The sequence below is a fragment of the Arctopsyche grandis genome, chromosome 5 (assembly GCF_051622035.1).
Source record: "Arctopsyche grandis isolate Sample6627 chromosome 5, ASM5162203v2, whole genome shotgun sequence".
NCBI classification, from domain to species: domain Eukaryota; kingdom Metazoa; phylum Arthropoda; class Insecta; order Trichoptera; family Hydropsychidae; genus Arctopsyche; species Arctopsyche grandis.
The window spans coordinates 6,040,942-6,065,411 of record NC_135359.1 but is presented as its reverse complement, the minus strand read 5'-3'; the positions used below and the strand labels follow the sequence as shown (position 1 = coordinate 6,065,411).

Genomic DNA, 24,470 nt, shown 5'->3' with positions numbered 1-24,470 from the left:
AGAATGTGTTCGAAACAAAAATGTGACTTTTTAACTCAGTTTACTAGTCGAGTGACGTCACGAAACCTCCATATGAATCAACTTACGTGGGTTAGACGGATTATATACCAACTAGTCAAAATATATTACAACTGAAAATACACTTCAACTATAACGGTAGTTTGTACCAGGTTAGATGAAACATATTACAACTGGAAAAATATACACTTCAACTGTAACATATACATTCATATAAGGCCTATTTATGTAATCATATCGATTTATACGGCAAACAGCCGGTTTGTTTATTATTTTGATTCAATTCAAACTTCAAAAAATCATCCAGCATTATATTTTTTACTTCCAGCATGTATCAAGATTCTTTATTATTGTGTAATATATGTATGCAATGAGAATCAAAAATGTTTTAATATGATTTATTCAATAATAAACATTTGAACGAATTATTATTGTGCAAAGTTATACATACATAAAATAGGCAAGTATCTATGTACACAATTATGTACTATTTTTTTCAGATAATACACCAACTTACCAACAAATATCTAACATATAATTTCGAAAGATACTTTGTTTGCTTCGTAAAATCCATGACGTCATCAAACAAATGCGTATTCAAATTTAATAAAATGTTTACTATTAGATCTGCCATGTTAAAGCGGTTTATATTACAAATACCGAGCGAAGCCGGGTAAAACCACTAGTAATAAATAAATTTACGGCAAGTACTCCATGTAAACAGGTGGTGGAGAATAACTAGGAGGTCTGGTGTACTGCGACGCTTCCTTAACGACGATCTTCTGAGGTTGGACTGCGTTGCTGCGACGAGTTGCACTTTGCTTCAACACAGCCTTTGCTCCTTTCAAGCTCGCCGTGGGTGGCTTCTTCCATACCTTCAGACCGAGATCGAAAGGCGGCCTATCTCTCTGCGAGTACTCGTGATTCAATCGCTTCAGCTCGTCCTTATCGCGATGGAACATACAGCAAGCTCTCAGTGTAAAATAATAGATTATCTCAACCCCAGACAGAAGGGAAAATCCCAGAAACAAACCAGCTATACCGCCGAACGATACTGTGAAATGATACTATTATATAATGAAACTTTAACATGCATCTATTGAAATATATGTTTATAATTATATTTCGTACCTAACAAATCAACCCAACCGAAAAGTACCTCTCTTTTATACCTTACCATAGGCCAAGATACGAATTCAATTTCCAGAGGTCTATCTCCAGCATCTGCGTCATCACCTCTAGTTGGGCTGGCATTAAAAATCTCATTTTACACACTTAAACTTTTGACTGTTATAATATATACACCAGCAGTCACATAAAACGGAACTTGCGGAACAACGGAGCTTGCGTTGGAGCACCGACTCTTAACTGTCGACGAAGATATCTCGATATCTTTATTTTCGAATCTCAATTTTAAAGCTTGATCAGATTCATGCAGTATTCCATTGCTTGAGAAATAATTTTGGGGTAGTTTCCTTATTTCTACCACAATTCTTCCAACGGTTAGTTGTTTTGGAGAGATTCTTTTCCATTTTTTTCGAAATTCTCGGAACTGTGTTTACCGAAACACTCTTTTCCGGCAATTTTTCGCATGGAAACCTTCTTCGCTTTCAAATACGCAGCAATCAAAGTTTTTTTTCGGTGGAAATATCCCTACAGCGACCAATTTCTGAAGAATCGATATTGTTAATTTAAAAATTCAAAATTAAATATTAAATCCATCAATTTTATAAAATAAAAACTATTAAACCCCTAATTACCCTTAGAACAATCATACAGCAAAAGGTCTCAGCTGAGCATGATCTTTTCAATGTTTGAAAGCATTTGCCGCACAATGAACAAAGGCGTACCCTTAGCAGGTATATTACGGGTTTTTTGAACCTAAGTCTGTTTTATTTTGCATATATACAAGATAACTGTATTTTGTATATAGTTTAAAAGAATTACGTTTTTTTACCAATATGCAGAAGAAATAACTAAGATAAAGTTACAAATAACGAAGTGATGATTAGAACAAACACGTATGTCGCAACATTGACAAGCGTTCCGTTTTATGTGACTGCTGGTGTATATATGTAAATAGGAAACACTCATACTCTTGCTCGGTAAGTTTTTCTACTTCGTATACCGTATTCGAACAACCCAGTTCACAATTGCATTTGTCTATGTTTGTAATTTTATCAACATGCTCTGCAATACATCTCAATTCGACTAGAGTGCAATATCGGAATTTTTCTGAAAATTTAAACCTCATTAGATTCGGTTCTTTGTAAGAAAAGAGGATGACACACTTAGGGCCGGGCCGCACCGTGCGACTTGCGAGCCACTTGGTTGAGGGCGACCAGACCAATACATGCAGGTAGATGGGACATGCCACACCTGTCAACTTGTTTGTCGCACACATTTCCATACATTTTTTCGTGTCGCGCAACTAGTCGGCCGACAAAGTTGCACGGTACGGCCCGGCCCTTAGGGCGAAAACACACAGCGATGCATGTAGCACGTGGTCTTTTTAGATACTTTAAAACATGCGAAAAAAATGGGCTTTGCCTTGCACATATTCATGGAACGCCCAGCACGCACATTTGAAGAAATGTAGGAGAACTTGTCGACGTTCCATGTGCCACGTTCTGTGCTGTGTGTTTTCGCCCATAATTCCAGACGAAAACATGTTAAATCAGACTCAAACCATTAAAGGTCTATTCATATTACTCAGCACTGCAAGGTAACAGCTGGGACAACATTGCACGTAAAAGACTGCTTCTATTCATACTATACAGCAGCATGCGACCAGACAAGTTTTGGCAGAATGCAAGACAAAATCGGCTTAAGGTGGCATGTCCTGATGTATAATATTTTATTTTATTCATTCAATCATGCACACTCGTCTAACAGATTGCTTCTACGCCACAAGTGTGCTATGTATACAGATTAAGAATCATCAATTATATATTTACATTAAACACCACATCTAAGTTCAAAAATTGTACAGAAGTATTGTAAGTATTATACAAGGCAAATACGAACAACGATTAAAATCCACATAGACATCTATGGGCTAATTAGCAGCATTTATACAAATCAATGAAAACCGAGATGCTAAATAACTCGAATTTTTGCTAGAGAGATGGGACAAGGACGCCAATTTGCTGGAAACGTTTCAATAAAATCAGATAAATTGGCAAACTGTGATAGGAAACGATCGACCTTGGGTCACATATCCAAGGTCTGGCCAGCAGCACACACCAGGGATAGAACCCGTGACCACACAATTGAAAGCATTATATGCTAACCATTGATCGATGCTGCTGGTTAAATAGATTTCGTCAGCTACACTTACGTCTACGCCGCATACACTATGGAAAATATTATTGTGTCAATATATCTAATATATAATTTCGGAAGAGACTTTGTATGTATGTAAGTATCTTTGTTGAATATTATATTTTTTTCGATTCAAATAAATTAAATAAAATTAATGAATGAATATTTACTATTAGATTCGCCATGTTTAAGCTGTTTATATTACAAATACTGAGCGAAGCCGGGTAAAACAAATAGTGTATAATAAGTAAGGCATGGAGACACCATCTCTCCTAAACTATTCAATGCGGTGCTTGAGGGCGTTTTCAGGAACCTGGAATGGGACACAGCAGGATTAAGCATCAACGATCGCTTTTTGAGTCATCTTCGGTTCACAGACGATATCGTTTCAATAGCTCGCGATCCAGCTGACTTACTTAACAGACTGACACAGCTGGACAGGGAAAATAAGATTAAAAATTAACGTAGGTAAGACCAAACTATTGTTCAATAGTAATTGCAAGCCTGATAGCATATAATTAGATGACAAAATAGTAGAATTAGTACATAAATAATTAATAATATTTAAGTCAAATATTAAACATGTCCAGTAGCAAAGAAGAAGAAATAAAGAGACGTATGATATTGGGATGGAGTGCATTTGGACGAATGAATGTTGTCTTTAAATAAAAAAAATGCCACTCTGCCTGAAGAAAAAAAGATCTTCGATCAATGCGTTTTGCCAGTGATTATGTATGGATGTTAAAAGTCCAATCAACTCGGCATAACGAGGAAAGACAGGAAGCGGAATATGTGGGTGAGAAGTATGACAAGAGTAGTGGATAGAGTGAAGAGATTGAAATGGCAATAGGCAGGCCACGTGTCTAAAAGAAAGGACGAAACTGGATAAAATAAGTGCTAGAATGGTACCCGAGAAAATGCAAAAGGGTAAAAAGAGGACCACAGGAAAGATCGGTAAACGAAATTAGGAAAATGTGTGGGGTGAGATGAATGAGAGTTGCACAAAACAGACGAGTGGGAGCGTGTTGGAGAGGCCTTCATCCAGCAGTGGATGGTGAGCGGCTGTAGATGATGATAATGATATTGTAACGCAGAGATTAGGTGGGTGGCGCTCGTGGATCGATGGCTTACGAGCGCTAATCACCTGATCTCTCGTTCGCGCCAAAATGCCCTCGCCGAATGAATAAGCCGTATGTAACGGCCAATGGCATCGCCCCACTCATCGACCAATAGTTAACATGTGTATGTATGTATGTGTGTTGTACCCAACGGGTATAAATATGCAGCGCTCTCAGCCTGGAAACCATTCCGACCTGGAGCGCCGACGAGAGCACACGAATAAACACCTTCTACAACCCTCCTGCGTCTTTTTCTCCGATTTTGGAAGCCCCCTCTTCACGTCCACGCAACAATATAATAGAATGTACCAAAGAATACTTTTTGTACTGGTGTTTACATGCAGTTGCTGGCCTATGCTGTGCCAGTATGAATAGACCTTAATTGGTTGTGACGTTTAAGAGAAAGCCTGTTTTAACTGTTGAAGTTAAATGAATTACCAATTTGGGGATAAAAGTGTGGTACACATCCGCAAAATTGTCTCGCCAGCATCATTCGACATTGACGGGTACAAGCTGAGTACGTATAAATGGAATCTGTCACTAAACTTATCTCGTCTGCAAACACGCATCTTCTTTGTCTATAAGAAAATAGAATGGTAAAGTTTATGCATTTTCTCTTTTATGAAAGTTCTCTAATACATAATACGATCGATATACTTAATAGACAGTTGACGGGCGTCTGGTGTTGTATAGGTCTGCTTGACTGAAAATGATATTTTCTCAACTCGTCTATCCCAAACGTGCTGCGGATTTGAATCCATTCCTGGCATTTCGTCCGTCGAATGTATGTATATCTACAAGTAATAATTAATGTTTAATTTATATTGTTAAATACTAATTTAATGGATACATATTTATGTTTGTTTTTTTTTTTTACATTATTGAGAGTATCTTTATGAGTAGAATCAAAAACAAATGACCATTTTGTATCTGTTTCGTGAATATATTGTTCTAAATAGGGTTCCAATGTTTTAGATAACCTGAAATAAATGAAATATTACTGAAGAGTATTCAAAGGTAAGTGGAGTCAGGTCGAGGTACAAGAAAACACGCAGGCAGGTTCCAGTTCTTTATTGCTGCTCGTCCGGTGGAGGTCAGGATCCGAATGCCACCGATCGAGAGCGTACCGTTCTTATATCATAGAGCGCTCAGCGCATACACGTTTATGACACGTCAACAAGTACAGTCATTGGTCAAGGAGTCGGGTGTAGCCATTGGCCACAACGCCCGACTCCACCATTGGTCGGCGTCACCATGACGTCACCGGTCCACGGGGCGTCTCCCTATGCAACGCTACACAACCCCCCTCTTAAGAGAGATCGTCCCGATCGACCCACCAATTTACACCTTAATTTACACATTAATTTACACATTAATTTACACATTAATTTACACATTAATTTACAATTACAAAACAGCTACATACAATTACAGTCAATATTCGACGGCCTTATACCTTGCGAGTCTATCCAGGTGCACCACCATTAATCGGTTTGAGCCGTCGAATTCCCTGCGTATCCTATATACTACGTCACTAAGTTTAGTCACTATGGTGTACGGTCCTTCCCACAACGATTGCAGCTTTGGTGAAAGCCCTGGAGTCTTGGCAGGGTTGTACAGCCATACTCGGTCACCTGTTTCGTACGCCGGTTCGGTTCTGCGGACGTCGTATCGCGTCTTCATACGGCTATTCTGCATCCGGAGGTGGGCTCTGGCGAACCGATGTACCTTGGCCATGCCTTCGGTCAACTTCGTGGTATATCGGTGTGGATCTTGAGGTTCGCTGTCTGGTGGAGGGCCCCCATATAGTAGGTCCGCCGGCATGCGCAGTTCTCGTCCGTACATCATGGCTGCTGGTGATGCTCCTGTCGCATCGTGTTGGGCCGCTCTATATGCCATGAGGAAGTGCGGAACCAGCGTGTCCCAGTCGTCCTGCTCGTCGTTGACGAACTTCGTCAAGTGCGCCCGCATGGTTCGATTGAGTCGCTCGACCATTCCATCGGACTGAGGTCGGTATGGTGTTGTTCTCGTTTTGTGTACGCCCAGCCGGTCCAGTGCCTGACGGAACAACTTCGACTCGAAGTTTCGTCCCTGGTCAGAGTGCAGCTCGTTCGGGACGCCTAGCCGCGTGAACACTTGTTCTACCAGGGCGTCTGCTACGGTCTCTGCCTCCTGGTTCGGTAGTGGAATCGCTTCCGGCCACTTCGTGAAGTAGTCCATGGCCACCAGTATGTATCGGTTTCCTCGTTCGGTGGCCGGGAGTGGACCCAGAATGTCGACTGCCATTCGTTGTAGTGGCGTCCCCGAAAGGTACGGTTGAAGTGCCCCGCGATTCCTTCGGTGTGGTCCGTTGTGGGCCCCGCACTGTGCGCATCGTTCGCACCACTGGGTGACGTCGATTCGACACGTCGGCCAGTAATATTTTTGGCGCACGTTTCGGTACGTTTTATTGATACCGAAGTGGCCCCCCGTGGGCGCGTTGTGCATCTCCCACATGATTTCGGGTATCTTCTCAGTCGGCACCACCAGCTGCTTTGTGTGACGTGTTCCCGCGGTGTTCTCCCATCTCCGGTACAGCTTACCGCCTTCCACCTCCAATGCGTCCCATTGGGTCCACAGTATTTTCAGTTCCTGCTCCTCAGCAGATACTGTTTCCCACGGTGGTCTCGTTCCGGCGTTCTTCCACTCGACGATTTTGTCGATCGTCGAGTTTGTCATCTCGTTGGGCAAGATCCCTACGAGGGCTACTCGTGCTTCCGGTTCTGCGGGTTCTACTGGTTCCGTTCGGGCCGAGTCGTTTTCTTGATCGGTTGTCTCTGCGCGTGAGCATTTGGGACACTCTTCCGTACACGGCCTTCGCGATAGTGCGTCCGCGTTCCCGTGCTTTATCCCCGGTCGATGAATGATGGTCACGTTGTACTGGCCCAGAATTTCCAGCCACCTCGCCAACTGGCCCTCCGGTCTTTTGAAGTTCTTCAGCCACGTTAACGCTGAGTGGTCGGTTCGTAACGTGAACTTCGAGCCCGATAGGTAGTGGTGGAAGTGTTGAATGGCTTTAATTGCCGCCAATAGTTCTTTTCGGGTCACGCAATAGTTTTGTTCGGGTTTGTTCATTGTCCGGCTGAAATACCCGATCACTTTCTCCACCCCCCCTTGAACTTGAGACAAAACTGCACCGATGCTATGTTGACTGGCGTCGGTGTCCAACACATATCGCTCTCCCGGCTGGGGATACGACATAATTGGCGTGGTAGTCAGCGCTTCTTTCAACTTTTCGAACGCTTGTTCGCACGTCGGTGTCCACTTGAACTCGCGCCCTTTTTCCGTTAGCTGATGGAGTGGTTTCGCGATCTCGGCGAAATTGCGCACAAATTTTCGGTAGTACGTGGCCAGTCCCAGGAAGCTGCGCATTTGGGTTTGTGTTTTCGGAGTCGTCCAGTCCCGCACGGTTTGGACTTTCTTCGGATCTGTCGAAATTCCTTCGGCTGACACTCGGTGTCCCAGAAATTCGACCTCGCGGCAGCACAATCGACACTTGTCTGCATTCAATTTAAGGCCGGCTGCCTGTATCCGTTCGAACACATTGTTTAAATGCACCAAGTGTTCGTCGTAAGTTTTGCTGTGCACGATAATGTCGTCTAGATACACGAGGACATTGCTTATGTCACCGACCACTTTTGTCATTAACCGTACGAACGTCGCTGGCGCGTTACACAACCCGAATGGCATCACTTTGAACTGAAACAGACCGAACTCTGTTACGAACGCTGTCTTCTCGCGGTCTTCCGGGGCGACCGGTACCTGCCAGAATCCGCTCTGCAGATCCAGTGTGCTGAAATAGCTCGCTCCGTTCAACTGGTCGAAAGTGTCGTCGATCCTCGGGATGGGGTGTGAATCTATTTTGGTGACGGTGTTCAGTTTCCGGTAGTCCACGCACATCCTTAGCGACCCGTCCTTTTTGGCGACCGGAACTACCGGTGACGCCCACGGCCCGTGCCCCGGTTCTATCGCGCCCTGCTTCAGTAAGTCGTCGATCATAGCGCGTACTTCCTCTTTCCGTGCTAGCGGTATCCTTCTCGGCGGCTGTTTCATCGGCTTCGCGTCTCCCACGTCGATGGTGTGGACCGCCTTGGTGGTCCTTCCTTGGTCCTTCTCGTCCCGGGCGAACGCTTTCCGATTTTCCCGAATCATGGTCTCGAGGCGCCGTTTCTCTTCTGGCAGAATATCGGCCCTCTCGAGTAACGCCGTGATCTTCGGGTGGGGTACTTCCCCGCGGATGCTCTTGACAGCAGGTGCGTTTTTCTTGCCTTTCTCGCGTTGCACGCCCCTGATGATACACTTCTCCTCTCCGCCCAACTCGAACGTAGCTCGGACATGTCTCAGTGCGTCCAGTCCCAACAATATGGGATCCTGGATATCCGCCACCGCTACGTTCCACGGAAACTTTTCGCCCTGCAGATTAAGGGTCACCCGTATCCATCGGTGGATCTTGATGGTTTGGCCCGCCGCTTGCCGCGCTCTGCTGTAATGGCCCTTCACGACGGTGTAATCTTTAGGAGAGATCTTCGCGAACAGTTCCGGGTTGATCACCGTGATGCACGCCCCGGTGTCCCCCACCATTCGACACGGCACGCCTCCGATCTCTCCTTTCACGACAAACGAGCCGGCCGTGCCGCTGCCGTCCAGTTTTTTCACTCCGGGTGTTTTGCGTGCACCGGTGATCGGTCTGACCCGTAACAGGCCGATCACTGCTCGTTTCCCGAAGCCGCCTCCTCCTCGTCGTCTTCATCCTCGTCGTTCGTTGGCTCTAGCTTCCGGACCCTCTTCTTGCGGCACAACCGGCTAATGTGTCCCGTTTGTCCGCAGTTCCAACACGTTGGAGTGGTAGTGGCTGGTCGCGCTGTCTGGTCCGATGACACCCATCGTGGGGGTCGCACGGCCGGTCGAGATGGTCTGAACGCTCCCGCGTCGGGACGTACTGTTCTCGACGTTGGTTGTGCCGACCGTTGTTCCTTCGCTTCGAAGATGACGGCTTGTCGTGTTGCGTCGGCTCTGGTTATCACGTCCGCTGTAGTCGGGGTGATCCGGAGCGCGCCAAGTTTGGCCCGTAGACTGGGGTACGTGAAGGAGTTCGCCGCTATGCACACGGTCATGCGTTCGACTGCTTCGGCGTTCGTGTGGACGCCCTCCAGCATGTCTTCGCAGAGGGCTCGTATCGCGTCTACGTGGTCCGCGGCTGGTTCTTCCGCACTCCATCTTCTCTGTTCCGCTGCCGCATGGCATGCAATCGGTGTGCCCTGTCTTCTGAAACGTTGTGCCAGCTCTTCCGTCAATTCGTCGTAGCTCAGCGTCGATGGCAGCTGACTGGCGAAAATGGCGGCCGCACCTCGGAGTTGGCAGCACAGTCGGTCCTCCAGGTTCGTCGTCTCCTTGTTCAGCCGTGCAGCAAACTCGAAGTGGTTGAGGAAGTCCTTCCACCGTTCAGTACCGTCGAACGTGGTGTATTCGTACCGGTGGGAATGTTGCCGCACCCCGTACGTGTCTCGCTGTGTGGTCCGCCTGTCCTCGTAACATACCTCTGATCTCCTCGGTGGTTCTGGATGTACGTCGGCTTTCGGCTGCGTTGGTGTCGCAGACTTCTCCCAGGACTGCAAAAACGTGGCGAAGGTGTTTTGCAGGGACTGGACCTGCTCTTGGCAGCTCGCCATTCCCTGGCTTAGCTCCTTGTAGCTCGGTTCCGGTGTCCTTGGCACCCGGCTCCTCGACACCCGGCTCTGCTCCTCCCGTCTCCGTCCTCCGTTGCTCGGCTCCCCAGGGCTTTGTTCTCGATTCGGCTCCATTTCTTCCGGCAGCGATGAAGACCCCGAATCCGCACCTTTGTGGCTCCTTGTCTCAACCATGTAGATCCCACTTCTGACACCAGTGAAGAGTATTCAAAGGTAAGTGGAGTCAGGTCGAGGTACAAGAAAACACGCAGGCAGGTTCCAGTTCTTTATTGCTGCTCGTCCGGTGGAGGTCAGGATCCGAATGCCACCGATCGAGAGCGTACCGTTCTTATATCATAGAGCGCTCAGCGCATACACGTTTATGACACGTCAACAAGTACAGTCATTGGTCAAGGAGTCGGGTGTAGCCATTGGCCACAACGCCCGACTCCACCATTGGTCGGCGTCACCATGACGTCACCGGTCCACGGGGCGTCTCCCTATGCAACGCTACATTACATAATTTAGTTTTTAACGATTATAAATAGAATTAAAATCAAACCTTTTGTAAATGTGCAGATACAAGTGCATACATATTATATAATTGTATTGTTTTGTTATTTAGCTAATATTATACTGCTTATTAATCTTCTAATATATAATTTCGAAATTTACTTCGAAATAGAGTATGTACATTTTCTTAGATAGATCATAGTTAGAAATAATCAATTGTAGTATTCCAGATTAAAGTACGAATGTATTTTGAATTAAAAACATATCTATATTTTTCATACTTATTGGTTATACGGGCACACCCAAGCACAGAGTATACACACTTAGATAAGGTACTGTTTTTGCCAGTACAGTATGTTCTGGTTTTTTGAGTATCTGTCCTGGAAAGTCGTGAGGTAAAACTAGTACACATATTTATCTAATAGATGAATTTAAATATACATAAAAAGCCTTAAGCGAAAATATTGACAAATTAGTCAAATATTTTCTTTGTTTATAAGGAACATATTCATCTGCCGAATGACTTTTTTTCGATGAACAATATGTGGTCCAGTGATAAAACGCAATACTGAATGTTAAAATGTTTGCTAATCGATACGAATTATTTTAACCTGTAATAGCTGCTTATTTGTATGTGTTAGTGTAAGTGCGTCCGTATAACCAATAAGTACCACATATATTATTGGTAAATTGTTTGGTCTGGAAATAAGCATGAAAATCTAGTAATAAGTAATTTTGGATAATTTAGTAGAAAACTTTCCAAATGTGTTTGTTAGTATAATATGTATGTTTTAACTTACCAAGGCCAAGTTTTTTCAATATGTCTCGAATTGAAGGCGTAACAAAAACCATTTTCAGTGATCATAGGCATGAAGAGCTCACAACAATCTTCAGAATCTGCCTTGAAGGCACACTCCGAAAGAAAATCCTCACAATGGAACACAACCTTTCATTTTTCACAAATTATTAACCGTTTTTAAGATCGCTAAAAGTATTTCATGATACAAAGAATACTCACATCGAAGACAACTGCACGAAGGTCGGTTCCAATGACTGTCAGTTTACTGTCTCCAGCATAATTGGCTGCTACCGATTTGATATTTTTATAATTCAATGTCGATAAAAATTGTAAAAAATCCTCATACTTCTGTCTATCTTGACTAGTGGCTTCAGGCCATGTTCTGTTGTAACCCATTATAAAAGTTTTGTATAGAAATCGTTTCGAAAGCGATTCAGATTTAAAACATTAATTACACTGTTCGACAAATGACGACTTATTTATCGAGGTAAGCCAGTTATCAATACAATTTTTGTTATTAATCCACAAGAATAGTCGAAATATGATTTTTCTAATTGGAATTTTATTTAATTCTCATATAAAGACAATTTAATATATTATCCCTATTAAATCAATTCAGATTCGTGTGAATACATACGAGTAAATACTAGTACGAGCATTTAGCTCGCAATTTTACCGATTTAAAATTCAGCACACTTCCAATCAACAACGAAAACAAAAAATAGTGTGGCCAGAACACTATTCCAATAAACATGTTTCAATAGAAAATACTCAATATAAAATAGTATTAACAGTGGGAAAAAATCCCAAATGAAAATACATACTTTTGACTTTTGATTTGAACTGGACGACTACTTAGATTTGAAAGCTAAAAAGTATAACAAATGAAAGATAAAATAACCGACTGTAGATTCCAATATTCATTTTGAACAGGAAATTGACAGATTTTGAGACATCGACCGAACAACACCAAGATATAGAAAAATCACGCGATTTCAAAAACACATCTCTAAATCTCGAGCCAATCAACATTATTTATTACATATTGTTGCGTAGGGGTGGGTGGAGGATCCAAGTAAAAGGCCAAAAGTCGTCTCCTAGCATTTATTGATGATTAAGGAGATACACGCACTGGCAGTGCTCAGTCCAGAATGACCTGATATCGCCTTATAAGGGATAGATCTCTCAGGACATCTTCGACGTCTAATTTGTTTACCTATTGTTATGGTCACGTACGGATATGTCTTCCCACAACATTCCCACGACACGGTACAGGTCAATTCTGCGAAAGGACCAATACCAGCCAACTCGGTCGCCATTGTTTAGCCTACATGCACTTAGCTTGTCGCTAATCCTTAAAACCACTTACACCGGTCACACGGTCTCTCAGGACGCTACCCGGCCTAATCCGATCGCAATTACTCGGCGGCTGTTTTTAGTATACGTAACAAGATAATTATAAGAAAATTCATATCTCGTCTCTGAACCATTTTTCGCGTCGAACAGTGTTATCTTACTTACTTATTAATATATTCGTCCACAGAATCGGGATTATTTGGAGCTCGGTCACACACCGTGATAGCGGGGAAAAGGACATCCCAATTATGAAAATCTGTATCCAATCCTAAAAATTTGTTATTGAAATATGAACATACCCATGCATGTACATATAGACATACTTACATAATGTTTTTATAATCACCCGTTATAGTAGGGTTGGTTTGAAATTTTTCCCACAAGCTTACTATAATGATACAAGTTGCTACGGCTCCGACAGATGTAAAGCAAAACCACATAAATCTATGTATATTAATAAATAATTTAAAAATAGTTATAGCATGTGAAAGATAAAACGAATTGATTAACTGCAGTAGAATTGCACCTTTCACAAAAGGGTCTTCCTTTTTCAGCTATGTAACGCACTCCGTGTAGCGTAGAATTGTCAAAAAATTCTCTGGTTTGGTGACGCCAGCTCGTGCCCAAGAGTTCTACCTTACCGACTGCATTAACAGGTATATTGGTATTGGCTTTACTTGTTATCAATTTGCTGCTTTTAATATCTGTATAATACATTTTTTTAATTTTGACTTGAAAAAAATAGCTAAACACAAGCTCTAAGCTAAGTTTCTACGATGAATGAGTTTATTTCCTATATGATTATGTGAAATGAGTCACAAATGAAAGTGATGTTATCTATTTTATTCCTTTGTTGAAAATTGTAAATCAATTTCATGCCATAAACTGTATCTGATTCGTGACACGTAATTGCATGTACAGTGTGTTCTATGAATTATTTTAGTTTTCATTACGAGTAATTTTAACGATAAACGAAAATATATTGGATCTACCTCTGAACGTTGATTTGTACAATTTTAATAATGTTAAAAATGAAGTTTTTGTATTGAAATCGACACAAATTAATTCAAAGTTTACTAAATAAATCAATGGAAATTGAGTAACAATTTACAGCCAGCAGCATAGCTCGGTAGTTGCGTTAAAGCTAACCATCGAGAGGCTCCTGGGCTCAAGCACTAGGTTGACCTCGATTGAAAAAAAATATTCGGAAGTATTTATCTAGTGCTGCTGATCGATCGTTTCTTAGTTTCCCAATATATTTGATTTCATTTTTGAAACGGTTCCTCATAAAATTGCCAAAACCATCCTACCTTCTATGTCACCATTATTTTTATTTTATTTTTTATGACAACACATACCAGGAAGGCATTACAGGCAACCCCAATGCGCCTTCCTGGCCAATTACAAATATTGCAGCATTTTTATTCATTATATAAGTAACTGAATTACGAGACACTGAAAAACTCGCAAATCAATGAGACATCTATCAAATCGTACACAAACTTATTTATTGCACAATAATCAAACAAAAATTATTGGTGACATTGGTGGTATATATAGGAAGGATTTTGACCAATTTTTACCGGGAACCGTTTCAACAATGAAATCAGAGAAAATTTGCAAACTCTGATAGGAAACGATCAACCTGGAGTCACAAATCCAGGTCTAACCAGCAGCATACTCTGAGAAATTCATTTTCACTCGAGGCCCGGCCCTGGGATCGAACCCGGCACCTCACGACGCCAAGCAGAAGCTTAACAACCGAGCTATGTTGCTGGCTGAATATGATTCCAAATTTATAATCTATAAATTTATATAATATGTACAAGTTTAATACCATAGGTGTCGCTCAGGGGCAATTCATATTGTCGTCATGCGAAAATATGAATTCATAAATAATATACGCTTTCAATTTACTGGTTGTTTTAGTAAGCAATCCTCAAATTCTTGCAGAATTGAGATTCAATGTTCTCAGCCAACTCGGGTATATGCATTAGATGCCGCCGTTTGTTCTCTCTTCCTGTGGCACGTACCAATTTAATGTCTTCGTTACCTGTTTTGATGGGTTTCAAGCTTCTCAATCAGATTTCTTTGAGCTCTTTTTCCTATTATGCTGTACATTAACATTAGAATAATATAATACTATGATTACTAACCAAATAAAATAAAATTGTAAAATACAAAATGATCAGTAGATCAGTAGCTATTAAAATATATATAAGATGTATTGTGAACATAATTTCGTAATAATAAAAAGCATTTAAAAATCAAAAAATCAAACCAGATTTCTGTTAACTTGGATTTGTTAAATCTAAAATATGTATGGTTGATGTTGACGCTTACTTCATGATTCTTTTTTTAAGCTTTTTATTTTTACCAAATTCATGGGGTGTATTAATTATACAATAAGTTTTTAGATAAACCAACTTGATTGTTTATTTTTTTTAGATAAAATTGATTTTTACTACATATTTTCCAAATCAACGATTTCCTATTTAGTGACACATTCTGTACATGTAATGCTATTATTGATTTTTGCAGAATTGAACGTGTAAACGCTGGATATTTCATAGAAAAAAAAACGTTTATCATTCATTATTAATTTATTTCATGGCGACATGTATCAGTTTCTATAAAGTTATTATACATATACATAATATCATATAATAATTAATTAAATGCACTTTAAAATTACGCACAACTAACTTTATTATTTATACACAGTGTTTTATGGAGTTTGTACAGTTATTTTATTGAATCATTCGTATAACTAGGATAGAAATAAATTTAACATAAATGTATTGTATAAAAACTATAACTATTGCACTCTTCTTCATTTCAAATGGCGATTGTTATTAATTCCCTAAATTAAAACATCAAATTTTAGTCTCTACATATATAATTGTATACTCCGTATTCCGTGCACACTTCAATAATTCTCTATCAATTTATATATTTTCAGTAAAACAAATGAAAACAATTAATCGATTTTCAAAATACCATGTCATAATAATGAGATTTCTCAATATGTCATATATTGGGTAGTCAAATACTATATATTATAGTTAAAATTATTTATATGGTATTTCTTATATTAAAAATCCCGTAGTCTTTTTCAGTCGTTTGATTTTATTATGGTGTGTTTGGAGTACTCTTATTTCTTTTTCCCGAGCTTTTTGTCAATTTTCTACCATATCTACAGCAATCAATTACAAAAGCTACACATACTACGAAAAAGCATATGATCCAGAACGCAAGCAATGCGATCAATGTACTCTCATCTGACTGTTCCCAAATATAATTAGATCTCGTCAATCCAGCATTCGAAAGAATATGTGTACCATTCGGTGTCGGGCATGACACTTGAACTATAATATCTTGACGTTGGATCTGCAATATGAAAAATAAGTGAGTAATTCAACTCCACAACTCATCAAACGAACAACAAAATATTGATAAATGAAGATGAATAGAGCCAGCATATCAAAAAGTCTTTTAACCGAGATGTAAAGGGATGTGGAAGCTAGTGTTTTCAAATTGAACTTATGCAGATGATACCGCTTGCTTCACAAGTAGCAAAAAACCAGACACTATTCTTAAAAATCTTGAATTTGCAATTAAAAAAATGACTGAATACTTCACTAAGTGGAAAATTCAAATTAATCAAACCAAAACAGACGCCATATTCTTTAGTGCTAGAAAGCATAAGCCAAGTTCAGATCTGAAAATCCCCTCTGGAGAAAGTCTGAAATGGCAGTCAGTAATAAAATATTTAGGAGTAACGTTCGATAAAAGAATGAGATGGGCACCTCACATTGAGGCAGCGAAATGCAAGGCGATGCGGGGTATATCCTCAATATATCCAATATTTAATCGCCATAGTTCTTTATCAATTCAAAATAAAATAAAATTATATCGCGCTTATACATATTACCATTATTAACCTATGCTTCACCTGTATGGAATAACGCCTCGAATACTAACCTTTCCAAGCTCCAAGTAATACAAAATAAATCCCTAAAAATAATTTATAATACACCCATATATACTAACTTGAAAAAACTGCATGCCATATATAATATTCCGTTTGTTACAGACATTACTAAAAAACTAACCCGTAGATTCTATGATAGAATCACTAATAACCATACTAACACACTTGTGAAGAGTCTCGGTGATTCCAACAAAATGTCTATACCCTTCAGGTATAAACACAGATTACCTAAACACAATCTGCTTTAGGTCATCGACTTTAGAGAGTCTTTAATTAATATTATGTATTAGATTATTATGAGCATTTATAAGGATTGTAAATTGGTTTTTGAGCTCTTTTTCCTATTATGCTGTACATTAACATTAGAATAATATAATACTATGATTACTAACCAAATAAAATAATATTGTAAAATAGAAAAAGATCAGTAGATCAGTAGCTATTAAAATAGATATATGATGTATTGTGAACATAATTTCGTAATAATAAAAAGCATTTAAAAATCAAATCAAATTGAACAGATTCAAATTTAAATTTACCTGTTTGTTCTTGCAAGTCGCAAGCAGATTCGATTGAACGGCTTCAGGGCTGTACTCTTTCGCTGCTAAGAGTGTAATAACCCATCTTGCCGGAGAAATGTACTCTAACCACTTTGTATACATTGTCATATCCAGCTGATGAATCGTATAACCACTCGCAATAAACAGAATCGTTAAAAGTATTGTGTTTATATAAAGAGATACTTTATACGGTGGTATCAAATATGCAATGGCTTTCATAAACATTTGAATACAGCATAAATAAAATGCCATATAACCTGAAATACATAATTATCTTTAAAAATGTATATATGTACATTCATTTTAATTTCATAGGGAAAAAATTAAATAATAAATACCAAGATACAAATAAAATCCATTATAATTGTCGAATCCCTGCATGTACAAACCGGTCATGGCATAGCTCGGTATCAGATAAGCCAACCAAATACAAATTGATGGAATGATTCCGGCCAAAACCTGCATTATACAATGTAAATGTAATGTATTTGAGAATACAATGTGATTTTAAAGCATTATATTCATCTTACTTCAGATATTATCCAAACAGTTCGTCCATATAAGCCAATATCGATGTCTCTCTCAATGTATCGTCTTGACGAATGTATCGGTTTTATGCACACAAGCAGCAAAAGCGGCCACACGGTGAAGCACATGGCTGAATAATGATATCCGAGTCTATCGTTGTGAGTAAATTGAGAATCACTGGACGGAAGATCCCAAAATATTGCACCCATTATCAGTGATAAAACTGCAGCTATGATGAGATGTGTTATCCAATTTATTAACGTGTTTGGTTGAGTGTATATTATCGTTTTCCTGTAAAATGTGTACATGAAAAAGTTCTTTATGCGCTCTTTATATTATTTATTACGAAAGACATCAGTATAATATGCTTACTTAAGGAGCATCCACCATTGTTTTATGGGATTTGCTGTACAAGTGGCACTAGGTAAAGGAATTGGTGGAACTAATGGAATATGACTATCCGTTTCGCCCCGGACACGTGCTTGGGTGCTTCTAAATATTTCAGCTAATTGTTCTATGCGTCCTGAAGACTCCAACATGGCAGCAGCAGATAAATCATCCAACGTCACAAGATCCACTTGAATATAATACATCAATTTTTACATTTTTTTACAATATTGAGTGGGGCAGAAAAAATTAGAAAATTAATAAACTGAAAATGAACATTTTAAGAACTGAATTACATGGTGTTTAATGATGTTTAACTGAATTAATGTCACTTAGGTAAGTCTTTCACTTTCTTAAGCTTTGAAATTCGTTGATTTTCCGTTCTGTTATTATTCTTCAACTCTTGGATATTTTGAGATCGATGAATATATCAATATAAGAAATCAGACCTAACTACAGCTCAAAAACAAGAAATAATATGTTGCAGATCATTTCTCGGACAGCTTGAATGAAATTTTGTACTGTGTGCATCCATTTAGTTGTCCCCTCCAACCTGTTGGCATCGAACCATTCTAGAAATTCCAACAATTAAGACAGACGGACTATGTCTGACGATGTCCAGTAGCAGTGCCGGTTATAAGTTAGGGCGCCGCTCGATGCGCCAAATGCGCTTTAAAATTAATATTAGAGCGCCAAAGGCCCTACATTTGTACTCGGCAAATTCTATTCAAATAATCTACTGGAAAAAGCCAATCTTCGAATGAACTTATCAATTTTAAAGCCTTTCACTCATTGTATTAAATTTTATAAAACGGCACAATTTACAAGAATTATATCCAAACATTTGGGTTTCTATTGTAGGAATATAGCACGACTTGTGCTATTACGAATCAAAACCAGTGATCTCATCATCGATCTTGTACAAACATGCATAACTCAAGAGCAACGACCCCTTCGACCATTCCAGAGAAAGAGTTCATCGCTCGATCGTAAAACGAACGAAACCCAACAGTGATGTCATCAGGATACCCTAACACGTGTCTGAAAAGTCATTAACGCGTGGCACATGTCCGCATTCTCAAACGAACGACGTCCTGACACTGAACCCATAGCTATAAACCACACGTGTACCGAGCACGCGCCTCGAAAATAGGTCAACACGTGTCCTGGAAACGAAGACAAAGCATCTGCACAGGGCATGCTTTAAGCCAGAACGTATATAAAGCGACGCACCAGCTCCCAACACCAGAGTGAACCTCTGGAGTTCAACCAGCCCACTTCTCCGAAGCTCAACCTCTTCGTACATACCATAACCATTGTAACAATTGAACAAAAATAAACGATCCTCTTTCAAACTCAACTGAGTTTCCATAGGCCGGGAAACGGTCGACACCTTTAACCCGTCCTATACTATGCTTTTGCTGACACTGCCCTGAAACTGTAGCAAGGTCCCAAGGCCGGGAAAAAGGAGAATGGTAATCCAGTTTTTTCAAAGGGTGCTTAGAAAATATTGCCCGAGGACGCCATTGGGTGTAGGGCCGGCACTGTCCAGTAGGTAAATAATTTAAAGTCTGGTAGAACTCATTTGACTGACATGTAAAATTCAATCCTATGTAGTTTGCTTTTATATTTAGTAAATATTTACTTTTCAATTAAAGTGTTCATTTTCAATTTATTGACTGTCTAATTTTTTCAGTCCCACCTTGTACAGTATACTGTTAAGATATATTTTCACTTACAATAATAATCAGAAGGATTTTTGAATGCTGGACACGGATAATCTATCGAAGCAAAGTATGGTATTAAGTCTCTTCTATATCCACTGTACATTGTCCTGCCGGCAGATATGAGAACGACCTTCGTTAACATGGCGAAAATTTCATAAGTCGGCGGATGAAGTGTCATAATCACTATTCTGCCCGAGCTTGCCCAATTTTTCAAGTATTCAATCAAGAAGAATGTGTCAAAAATATCCATTTCTTTTGTCGGTTGGTCTAAAGCTAATATTACCGTGTCTAAAAGCATATGACATGCTACGTTCAAACGACGTAGCTCTGATCTAGTGAGTCTTCCTACATTAGTGAGCCTAACTTGTTCTAGTCCTAATTCTTCTATGAGAATATTTATCTGAAATGATAATTAATCTTATCACTAAATGTATTAAAAGTTGATTGATATTTTGATAAATACAGAGCAGGACCTACCCTATCTTTAGCGTCCACTTTGATTTGAGATAGTTTTGAATCTGGCCATTTCAGTTGAGAATGAAACTTAAGGGTTTGAACAACAGTCATATCAGGACATAAATCAATATTGTTTCTCACGTATGCTGTAGTACTTTTTAGAGTTGATTTAGAAACTGGTTGACCATTCAATATGATATCACCAGCTAATTTCTACAAAACAAATAATCATTTAACCTAGTTACAATTATATAACTCAATTGAGAAAACTGTATATTTAGATTTATTACCTTATCAATACCAGCGAATACGTTTAATAATCCTGAAGCTTCTCCATCTGCTGTTGCCATTATTGCTAAGATTTCTCCGGCTTTAACTTCACAACTTATGCCCGATACGAGTAGCATTGATGGATTTTCATTGGATGCTATTTCAAGATTTTTTATCTGAAATGGTATAATGCTTTTATTTCACTTCGAATTTTTCTAAAATCATATCAGTCCTGATCTACATATATTAGTTGGATTTTATAGTAAAAAAATAACATCACTTCGAGTCTTGTTCATATTGTTGTTCTTCTATACCACTACATATGTATTAGGTATATATAAATTTATTTTTATCTTCATATTTAAAATAAAATCAAACCTGTAAATTGGGATAAATATAAGCCGTATGTGGAGCATGTCCGTCTACATAATCATCCCTCATTATTGACGGATGACCCTTTCTAGACTGCATCAGCGATAGGTGACTTTCAGCTTTTGACATAGGATGACCCAATTGACTTGAAGGAATTAATATACTGAAATCATCAAATTAATAAGTTATTAAAGAAAAAATAAAGATTAAATACAATATAATATTATCATTACCTATGATCACCATCCGCTCCAAATTCTGCAACACTATTTCTCCTATTATATGATTGTCTCGAGCTATAATTTCTGGAGTCCATAGCTAATAGATTTGCCTCACTGACAGATTTATTTCTGGAATTTGTCCATTGTCCATGCTGTGAACCTGGTCCTCGAATACCAGCTTGATACATTGCAACCAGCGGTATACCATTAGACTAAAAATCAAATGTAATTAGAAATCTTAGTTTCCTTCTTAAGAGGGCTGGACATCAGCGCCTTGTCCATACAAACGTATTACACTTCTCCCTTCCTCAATTATGGCACTAGAGAAATTATTTTTTAATATGCTATGAATATCTACCATTGGGATGTATCTATCGTTTTATTTTTTTGATTAGTTATTTTATAGGAGCTAGGAGCCGCCAAACATCTATAAAATCGCCTCTTTTTTACACCCACGAAAAGAGTCCAGCGTGCTTATTTAACGGTTGATTTAAAAAAAAATACGCGCATAGTTGCACAGAAAATATCTTTCTCATACCGTTGATGAAATTTTTTTAAATTGGTCCAGTTTCGGAGGAGAAAATAGGAGAATACGAAACCTCGATTTTGTCGATTTAAAATACGTTTTATCTGGTCGAAGCGCAACTGTCGCATTCATTCAATATAAATATATTGATATATATTGTCGCATTCACTCAATATATATATATATATATATATATATATCGAAGAAAGGAACGGCAACAAAATTAAGGTTTTGGGTGTACACCCCTCTTAAAGAATAGAATTTTCCATTATCTTCTGGAGGGTTTGGCGTGGAGTTCAACATATGTATCTAAGAATCATAACTACGATTATAAACAGCGATGTCATTTTATACAGAACCATCGCAATAACTAAATCAGACATCTGCAAATTTTATCTACATATAGAGATTGCTGATTTGGATTCAGTACAAATTTAACAACTACAGAAATAATCGAAGAATTCTGTCCTCTTTTAAAAGAAAAAAATTACCTGATATGACGGGTGAACATTTTGCATTCGAAAATCAGGATCAGATCTATACTTTCTATTGTGTTTGTAATTCTGGGATGTTTCATTATCTGAACTGTCATAACCAGAAGAATTTTCTCTCATGCCTCTCATAGGTCTAGAAACTCTGTAAGCAGGCAACCGTATTTATAATAATAAAATTCAACTGTGGCATGTAAAAATAAAAATAAAAACTTTTAATTCTACCTCGGAACAGGTTTCATACCGCTTCCGATTGATGTTTTTGGTTTGGGAGTACCAGATCTTTGAGAACCGTTGTGGTTCGGAGGAAACACGCGAGGTAGCCCAAATTTCAGATACGTATACATATTAGATCCAAGAGCAGATCTAAAAAATTCAAACAAAATATGAGTAAGTATACAATATATAAAGAATGAAATAAATAAAATATATGTATGTATGAATAACTCACTTAGGTCCATATCTTGGATGAGACAGGATAGACTGTACTGTAGTATCTCTTAATTGAAAGTTACCGTAAGGTAAGGGGCTCTTATCAGTACTGCCCAATGCACTGTCTGTAAAATCTGAGTTCAGATTTTGCCTAAAAAAGAAAGTTGTTAAAATGAAAACTTTCAATCTTCAAACTTTCAATGAAAGTGAATTCCAACTTTCATTGAAAGTGAATTTTAAAATGGTTTATTACCTGTATATGGACCAAGCATGTAAATCTTCCGATTGCATACCACGGGGATCGTGCATGAAAGGATTTGATGGTACAGAATAACGTCTCTCCGGACCATATGGTCCCGTTACCGACATGATGTTTTGTGATTAATCACATCTGTGAAAGAAAATAATTAGATTTAATACATTTAGGTCGTATATTATTACCGCTTATGCTAAAATACACTTATATATTATATAATAATAATTATAATATTATTCGAACAACATAAAGGTGTGAAAGCATTTCGCAAACATTTTGTGGGACTTTCGTTGTTTGATGGTATATGGCTTTCCAGGAATGCATTTCCTAATTTGTAAAAATTAGAAGACCGAGATTGCCGAAAACTCGAGATTTGTGAGAAAACGGGTAAGGTTGCCAATTTGTTGGAACCGCTTCAATGAAAATCAGATAAATTGGTAAACTAAGATAGGAAACGATCGTCCTGAAGTCACAAATCCAAGGTCTGGCCAGCAGAAACCAGTGGGATTCGAACCCGCAACCACTCTGTTCAAAGCATTATATATGCTAACCACTAGTCTATTCTGCTGGTTATTACTCGATGGATTATATACTGTTTGTTATTATTTGGTCTCTACAATTGCTGTTAGTTCAATATTTGAAACCAACTAGTATTTTATTCTATATTGTAACACCATAATTGAACTAAGTCACTCATTTAAGCTAATTAAACTTTTGCATTTATCCAAAGTCTGCCACGCTGAAAATTTCGCCAATATTTCCAACTAGAATTATTTAGAAATCCAATAGCAAACAGGTATAAAAATTGTAAAATTTTTATACCTATTATAAAATTTATTTTAAAAATTTTAAAAATAATCTAAACAAACTAGATCACTACCCTAGATAACCACCGCCGAGGATTTCGAGTTTTGTAAAGGTGTGTTTAGACTCACTAATATATCTTGCAACAATATAAAATACACAAAAGAAGTCTATTAACGAATGTATTTTTCCAATACTAGTTCCATCTTCTTCATTGTTGTTAAAATGTAATGTTCACAATCTAAATGCCAGTTAGAGATTTCAGCAGTTAGAGATTTCCATCAGGAAATTCTGCTATGGTTATAAATTCAGAAATTCCGGTGAAAACCAGTCTTTATAAACGTTGACAAATTAATGAGACGGATTACACGACCCATGTTCAATGCATTTTTTTTTCAATGCTACCTGGAAAGGCTTAGCGGGTAGTATTCTTGTTTACTTTGTACATGCTCAAAATACAATGCCTATCGGCGTTTATTAGGCCTATAGACTAGTTAGCAATACGCTGATTGGCGTTGGTCAGCATTCAAAGGGTTAACTAATAAAGTACCAGTGGCGGCTCGTGCATATGGGCTGCAGGGCTGCAGCCTCCCAATACAGTACAAATGCATAC

At 38.9% G+C, this 24,470-nt stretch overlaps 2 protein-coding genes across 3 annotated transcripts in view; both read right to left on the bottom strand.

Annotated features, from left to right (window-relative positions):
- Positions 1-716: 716 nt before the first annotated feature.
- On the bottom strand, positions 717-13,550 carry LOC143912276 (sodium channel protein Nach-like). Its single transcript, XM_077431559.1, has 11 exons — positions 13,360-13,550; positions 13,180-13,277; positions 12,999-13,101; positions 11,650-11,707; positions 11,479-11,591; positions 5,338-5,440; positions 5,118-5,254; positions 4,899-5,038; positions 2,115-2,253; positions 1,150-1,265; positions 717-1,072 (listed from the first exon to the last, which is right to left on the bottom strand). The coding sequence occupies exons 1-11, from the start codon at positions 13,548-13,550 to the stop codon at positions 717-719; spliced, it is 1,554 nt and encodes a 517-aa protein (XP_077287685.1).
- A 1,863-nt stretch (positions 13,551-15,413) lies between these two features.
- Positions 15,414-24,470, bottom strand: part of LOC143912456 (ATP-binding cassette sub-family G member 8) — a 55,076-nt gene continuing 46,019 nt past the window's right edge. Inside the window, exons 2-15 of one of the 2 annotated variants that reach the window (XM_077431746.1) lie at positions 23,051-23,188; positions 22,817-22,948; positions 22,591-22,731; positions 22,366-22,510; positions 21,361-21,560; positions 21,134-21,290; positions 20,776-20,931; positions 20,507-20,698; positions 20,042-20,429; positions 18,288-18,492; positions 17,918-18,206; positions 17,726-17,846; positions 17,367-17,644; positions 15,414-16,223 (exon numbers count right to left, since the gene is read on the bottom strand). In XM_077431746.1, coding sequence (XP_077287872.1) covers positions 15,966-16,223; positions 17,367-17,644; positions 17,726-17,846; positions 17,918-18,206; positions 18,288-18,492; positions 20,042-20,429; positions 20,507-20,698; positions 20,776-20,931; positions 21,134-21,290; positions 21,361-21,560; positions 22,366-22,510; positions 22,591-22,731; positions 22,817-22,948; positions 23,051-23,166 — 2,778 coding nt within the window. In that variant the 5' untranslated portion in view covers positions 23,167-23,188 and the 3' untranslated portion in view covers positions 15,414-15,965. The remainder of the gene's footprint in view (positions 16,224-17,366; positions 17,645-17,725; positions 17,847-17,917; positions 18,207-18,287; positions 18,493-20,041; positions 20,430-20,506; positions 20,699-20,775; positions 20,932-21,133; positions 21,291-21,360; positions 21,561-22,365; positions 22,511-22,590; positions 22,732-22,816; positions 22,949-23,050; positions 23,189-24,470) is intronic. The other variant, XM_077431747.1, reaches the window with a different exon arrangement.